Genomic DNA, 7,092 nt, shown 5'->3' with positions numbered 1-7,092 from the left:
ATGTTACCAAGCTAATAAAGTCGATAAAGGGACGTAAGCATGTCTGTAATCTCAGAGTACTTGTTTTTAATTTAAGATTTTAAGTCAATTTAACTGATAACACTTATGTGCTTTTCCTTTGAACACTTCCACCACTTATGATTTACATGTCATAACAAAAAGGTTTGTGTGGGGATGAATCTAAAGCTGGCTATCCTGATGGGGTCTATCTCGTGTGTCACCTTGACACAGTCGGCCAAACAAAATGGCGTCACAACTACAAGGACATGAAGAAGTCATGAAGCTTATTTTGTGTAATTTAGCAATTCCTCGCACTGTTGTATCAAAAACAAAAAGGGGGGAGTTTAAATTGTTAAAAATGTTTGGATCACAAAGAGACTTTTTTACTGATAATGAATAAAAAAAAGGAATAAAACAACCTTGCACTGGTATGAGTGATAAATATGGAACATTTTCATGATTGTACAGTTTATTATTGATTTTCTCTGTCTCAACTAAAAATAAAAGTCAGGATCAGGGTGACTACCCAAGTGGCAGTTTTTGTTTATGAAAGAATTAATACAATACAGTGAATATTTACAAATATGTACAAAATGCACATTTGACAGATTCAATTCATCCAGATCTAAAAAATATATAACTAACAGCGTTCCATACAACAAAAACAAACATTTGTGTGAAGGTATTTACAGAAATCTTCCCTGTTTTCAGTGCAAAAAACGTTTCTACCGTAACGTAGGTGGCGATGAAGTCACGATGATCACAATACCGATCTCAAAACCAGCCACGGTTTAGATTTTGCTCACAGAACTGGAAACGTTAAGTATGAACAACAGAGCATTCCTCTGGATGTTAAAAAGCCAAACGCACAGGAGAAACTGCAGTGAAGAGAGACAAATAAAAAAGGACTACGTTCATAATAACGGTGTTTTCTAACCTCAATAAAACTTTAATAGAACTACAGGCGCTTATGTGAGATACCAGCTTGACATAAACATTTTACAAAAGATGTTTCAAAAGGTTTCTAGAACAATAATAATAAAGTACACGGAGGTGAAAAACAGCAACTCGGTTAAAAGAAGTCAAATTTGCAGCAGTTTCTGTCGCTAGTCGACATAAGGCACACTGTGACAGGACCCACCGTCACATACAGTGCAGTGAGCCACAGTGGTGAATGCTCGGTCACTTAGCAATACATTCATAAACGGTACCTTATCGCAATAAAAACCTTAAGAAAGTAATCTTAGCGGTCATTCAGACTTCTTTTGAAGAAGTGTCTGCAGACCTCCATTAACACAAAGCAGATATTATTCTTCACAGCGGCCGCTATATGAAATTTAACTTGAGGTATTTTACACACTCCGTACCTCCACTATGAAGGTGCACCACTCTGTATGCGAGTGCACCAAGGACCACTTTACTTGTATTGTGCAGCAGTTAAGTTACAGTTAGTAACATAAAAACAAAACTTTCTTCACATAAATATTTTACAGTATACACACTTTTTTTTTAATAAATAACCAACGACCGGTGTATAAATTAATAAGTGCTGAAATGGGATGAAGGGCGTTCAACGATGGATTCTTTTCTCCAAGGTCAGTGTTTCTCCAGAGTCACTCTACAGAAAAAGTAAAGGTGTATTTTTATTTTAAAGCATTAACAGTAATGTAAAAATCTAACTTTTTTTGAAAAACCTGGACCTTGTTCTTCTCCATGTTTTGTGTCTAAGTGACGAATGAGGACAACAATCACTGCCATATGAATAATTAGCTGCTTTCAGAACAAGACTTCTCTTTTTCTTTTTCTCATTTGCTTTTTAAGACTGCAGTTTATTTAGAAAGGACACAATGTACGTAACACACCGTCCCTAACACGTCACCTGACACCAGAGGGGTACCAAGAGAGTTTTACACAAAGTTTTGGTATTTGACGAGCATGGAGTGAGAATGTGTTGTAAAAACATGGGAAGGCAGGTTTCAGGTTGAAAAAAATACCAAAGTTTCCCTTAAATGGTGATTGTGGAAACTGCATTTGGCACCTTACCGTTTTGGAGTTTGTTTCGGGTTTGTCCTCCACGTGTCCTTACATTTAACAAATGTGACCTCTTGTGTTAATTTCGGAGCTTCGTGGTCTTTTACACAGAACACCATCCTGAAAAAGAAATGAAAAACACATAAAACACAATCCTTCTGCATGAGCACTTCATCCACTGAAATAGCTTCATCCATGACATCATTTTGTACTACTTCTAACTGCTAAAAATGGTGTATTTTTTGAAGTATTTTTCCCATCATAGCACTACTTACTTTTGTTGGGTTTCCCCAGCTCGGATGCGGATCTTGTGAACCTCCATGTTGGCGCTGTCCGAGTCACCGGACCACCAAGAAGAAACCATCTTTAACATGTTGGAGGCCGACCAACCATTTGTCTCCTCCCATTTAAACTTCAACATCAAGAGATCTCCGATATCTTTCTCTGTCACGAGCAGGAATGAATGGGTCTTATTCGTCACTATCTTCTCCTTTCTGCCTCATAAAAAAAACAGAAAGAATTGTTAGTGTTACACTCGTAGCCAGTAGGAATATTTTATTTAGCTTAGTCACATAAACTCTGCACCATAAACCATGATGCAACCCAACACAGCAAGCGCCAATATTGTCAAGTCTTCGGGTTATTATATCACTGTTTATCGTTAATACTTCATGCTGTTCCCTTTGACTACTGTTAAAAAACAACCCGTAACCCACAAGATAAAAGTCACAGTGCTGCTGTTCTCTCTTATGAAGGTTTTTACATCAGCCGCTCACAGTTTAAGCTCCAGATGTTCTGCATCTCCTTTGGTTCCGTGCAGCGAGACAGTGAGTGACGGCTCCATCTCTGAGCGATTCACCTTGCTGGAGAAGTGGATCTTCAGTTGATAGTGGTAAACTGGAGATAAGAAGAGGATTTGGAACATTTCAAAACATGCATGCAGCTTATACTACATTTTAAGAAAAACTAAGCTGCAGGTGTTCAGACTTTTTCAGTCAAACCCACCAGAAACTAAAACACTATTGAGCTGAGGAATCTTTAATTCCTCTAAAACTGTTCTTCTTTGGATATTTTTTTAGATGTGTGTATTTAGAAAATTGGCATTGGACTTTGTTTTTGCGACAATAAAAGTCCATCTGACTCAAAGTAGGAAAATTGTGTAACTTCACAAAAAAGAACTCAAAAGGACTTCTAACGTGGAGCATTATATACGTTATCATGTTTTCTCAATTTTAATGCCACCTAAGAGAGCCCTGCTTTACATTTTCTCTAGTAGAAGGAAACCCTTCTGGTTATTTTTCATTATGTTTTCTCCACTGGAAGAGCGCCGGAGGACCTTGCTGCGGTTAATTTAAACATGGGACAACAACAAAGAAAACAAACACCACTAAGGACAAAGTCCACTGACCTCTGAAAGGCATGGAGGCTCGAGTCCTGGTGTACATCTGAACGTTGCGCGCCTTGCGGACCTTGCTGATGTCGTAGCCCACCGCGTTGCAGCGGCTTTTCCGGCAACTGAGACACATGCCACGGTCAAACATGTCGTTGCTGCCGCATCTGTAGGCCTTGGCTGCTTCCCACTTGTTCACCAGAGAGTCGATGAACAGGTGGATTGAGCGTTCGTGTTCACACTTCACTGCATCGGTGATAGCTGAGGAGGAAAGAGGGCACCAGGTTTAATTACACATTCATGACTCCGTCAAAGTGTCATGATCCAACCTATTCAGCCACAAAGAGTCACATTGTTTCTGACCTTTCGTCAGATATTTGACAACTTTAGGCAAGACTTGACAAAATATAAAAAACGGATATGTACTCGTCCACCAATGACTAATACGTCACTTGGAACGGAGTCCTTTGATTCTGAAATACTCAAGCCAAAAGATTTTAAAAGTTATTTCCAAAGTGTATTTATTAAATTTATTCCGTGATGTTACCTGAATCAACGTCCAGGCTTTTCTTCTAACAAAGTCAACACTTAATTCCACAGTTTTATACTGTATATTATTACTCTTTTCTTAAAATAGCAAAACATTTGGTGAAGACATCATTATGACACATTTATGACTAGGGATATGCATGAATAATGCATTATTATGAAGGCTATTTGCCTGTATAAAGGCGGGAAGGAGGGGGTTTAAAAACTAAATTAAACTAAACTAAATATTCTAAAAACTTACTGCTTATATCACAATAACTATCAGGTGTCAACTGTCATTACTAAAATGATCTGTAAACTTGTCTCATGTATTTGAGAAATCTTACAGGGGAAAGTTTAGCTCAGTAAGTACTTTTAAATCCACAAAAGTAACTTTGAATAGAATTACAGTCATTTAGTTTCAAACTAAATTCAAGTTCACGCTTTTACATCTTACAGTAACATTATAAGTGATTCTCACCGAATAGCCCTAAGTTAGCGATCTTCTCCAGCGCCCCCCTGAGGTTGCAACCCGGCTGGAAGCTGCCTCCGTTGGGGTAAATGTCGATGTGGCCGACCGGCTGCTGGATCCCGATGCTGAGACCCAGCGAGCCCCGCGTGAAGGTGTGGAGGACGTCCACAAAGTGAGCGTCGTCAGGGGACAGACGCCTGTGGGCATGCTCTCCCTCAAAGTCAGGACCAGCTGGGTCCAAACCTGCAGACAGAGACAGGTGACAGTGAATAAACCAATCTACCGCCAATCCAGGGATGGTTACCAAGTTAAACTGCGAGACGTATTATCAAATACATTGTTTTGTTTGTTTTTACCAGTTATTCTTCCGACTTTATTGGTTGCGTGGCTTCCAGCAAATCCTGCCACGTGAGCCCCGAGGCTGTAGCCAATCAGGTGGATGTTCCCCAGAGGCATGTTGGTGGTTTCCTTTAAAAGTACGCAGAGGAAAATAGGACTCAGGAAATCAGTGAGACAAATACTCTCTTTCACTGATAAAGTAAACATTACAATATATAAAAAATTTTAAAAAAAAATCCCAATTGGTTTCACTGAAGAAGTTTAAAGTGACAGATCCTGTTCCAAAGCAACTAAATATATGAACATGATTGTCACTGTTTATACTGTGTTTACTAGCTAGTGTACCTGAACAGCACTATTTTTGCAATACAGCATCAGACAGGGTGTACTAAAAAAGTTAGTATTGGTTACATTATCTGTCAAAGTGTTTTGATTTGTTGTGAAGAGCAACAGCTTCAATAGCAACTCTCTCATCATTTTTAAACATAGGTTTGTTTTCCCTGTTTATCTTTTGAACTGATACAGTTATTAACTCTATGCCACTGACCTCGATCCAGTCGATGAAGCGGGCGACCTCGTGTCCCACTTCTTTGGTGTTCTGAGCTGCGACCACGTAGTGGTTCTGTGAAGAGGTGAGCCAGTCCACCACGATGACGTTGGCCGTCCGCTCCCTGTCGTACAGCGCTGACACCAGCTTCGTCACCCAGCTTTCAAACATCCCGCTCAACTGTTGAAAGAGACAACATGTACCTTTAAATGCATGTCCGTGTCGTAGCTACTAATACAACTTGTGATAATTAAATGACGTTCAGGGAGAATTATCTTGTAAAATCAGAGCCACCTCTAGTCCAGCTCATCATGTGCTTTGGTAAGAACGACAACATGTTGTTGCTTGTCAAGAAAGTTGGGTTCGGTGAATTGAAGACTTAATGGCTCTGGAATTTGGCGATCTAATGACACACTCCAAGCCACAGGTGCTGTTTCTAAACCAGAGGAGAGTGAACAAAGACAGGGGGGCCAGGTCCCGACCGGCTGAAGCAGCTCCACTCACCGTCCATCCGTGGATCACCAGGAAGGTCTTGGAGGTGCTGTTGAAGGCGCAGGCTGCCAGGGAGTCAGGTTTGCCAGGAACGATGTAGCACAGGTCATCGTCGGGTTGGGATGGTTTGCGGAGGGAGAATTTGGCGAAAGTTTGGTTGCTTTCATCCTTATGGTGAAACAAGTCTTTCAGGGGGTCGAGGAAGTTTCCTGAAAGAGAGGAAGGACGACCAATTAGCCGCGTGAACAAATGTGTGAAACGAGAAGAGAAGAAGTCCATCTGTTAAGCCGGGGGGGGGGGGTTTTGTCAGATGTGTAAAGCTGATCTAAACTTCTCTGAGACGCCTGACAAGCTAACGGAGTGAATGGCTCCAATGAGACCCCTCAGGGCCTCACAGTAAAAGAGCTTCCCCCCTTCAGACAAGATCCGTCCCAGAAGGTTACAGGGGATCACTTGGTCGGACTGAGCTCCATGGAAACCACAGGGAGTTTTTCCCAGCTTTGTTCCTGCCACCTCACCGACTATAATCTGCTGCAGTGGCCCTGGCACCGTCAGCTGACTGGACTCAACCAGGGGTTTTGCTGGTTCTCAGAGTAGGGGGCAGGGAGGTGAACACAGGAAGCACACAGACCATTACATTGACAAAGTATCGCAGCATTAAGGATCATATTGTAAAGAAAAAGTTCTAAAAACTGCACTAAATTAAGTGTATTACGCTGAGGCTATTTAGTAACCTGGATGTTTCGACCAATGTGTTTCTCTCTGAAAGTGAAAAGCAACTTAGTCTCTTACAGCCAATAGTAGTAAAGTTGGATAATCGTCATAAAATGCACAAAGACAACCATAGACACGTCACACACACAGTAGCCAGTAAGCAGTTACCTGTAGTGTTATCTTAAAACGACACGCACACAGCTCACACAAAAGTAACCAGCGTACATTAGATACAAATATTCTCCATGCTCGATCCAAATCCTGCAGGGTTTTATTGTTTTCTTAGTTGTTTTGTTTTGTTGTTGTTTTTTTTGCACAAACGTGTGCCGATGTGTGGGTGTGACAGTACCATTCAGTCCAAGCCGGCAACTCACCAAAAATAGAATCGGTGAGCTCTTCCTCCAGAGACGTCACACACTGCACAGCTGCGTTCAACACCAGAAAGTACAGAAACCGAACTCTCCACGTTTTCATTGCTTTTCCAGCTGTTTCAGTTCCAGAGAAAATGTCTGGGACAGTGAATCCAATCAGTCGGCTCTCGAGGCGGAAGAGTTTATATTCCGTCTCCGAATAATTCAG

General features: G+C 41.1%; 1 protein-coding gene across 1 annotated transcript; it reads right to left on the bottom strand.

The window, feature by feature from the left end:
- Positions 1-493: 493 nt before the first annotated feature.
- LOC137794504 (lipoprotein lipase) lies at positions 494-7,092 on the bottom strand. Its single transcript, XM_068591324.1, has 10 exons — positions 6,888-7,092; positions 5,812-6,008; positions 5,308-5,487; positions 4,778-4,889; positions 4,431-4,664; positions 3,440-3,682; positions 2,808-2,928; positions 2,307-2,525; positions 2,044-2,151; positions 494-1,618 (listed from the first exon to the last, which is right to left on the bottom strand). The coding sequence occupies exons 1-10, from the start codon at positions 6,985-6,987 to the stop codon at positions 1,597-1,599; spliced, it is 1,536 nt and encodes a 511-aa protein (XP_068447425.1). The 5' UTR covers positions 6,988-7,092; the 3' UTR covers positions 494-1,596.

This window comes from Clinocottus analis, unplaced genomic scaffold (assembly GCF_023055335.1).
Source record: "Clinocottus analis isolate CAN_PGR_092001 unplaced genomic scaffold, fCliAna1.0.p SCAF_25, whole genome shotgun sequence".
Lineage (NCBI taxonomy): Eukaryota > Metazoa > Chordata > Actinopteri > Perciformes > Cottidae > Clinocottus > Clinocottus analis.
Note: the sequence above shows the minus strand (reverse complement) of the source record. Positions and strands in the feature narration are given on the sequence as shown.

Coding starts and splice junctions, on each gene's coding strand:
- LOC137794504 (XM_068591324.1), bottom strand. CDS start 6,987: ATGAAAACGTGGAGAGTTCGGTTTCTGTACTTTCTGGTGTTGAACGCA. Junction 5,488..5,811: donor TGGTGATCCACGGATGGACG/GTGAGTGGAGCT, acceptor CTCTTTCAACAG/TTGAGCGGGATGTTTGAAAG. Junction 1,619..2,043: donor CCGAAACAAACTCCAAAACG/GTAAGGTGCCAA, acceptor CTTTTTCTGTAG/AGTGACTCTGGAGAAACACT.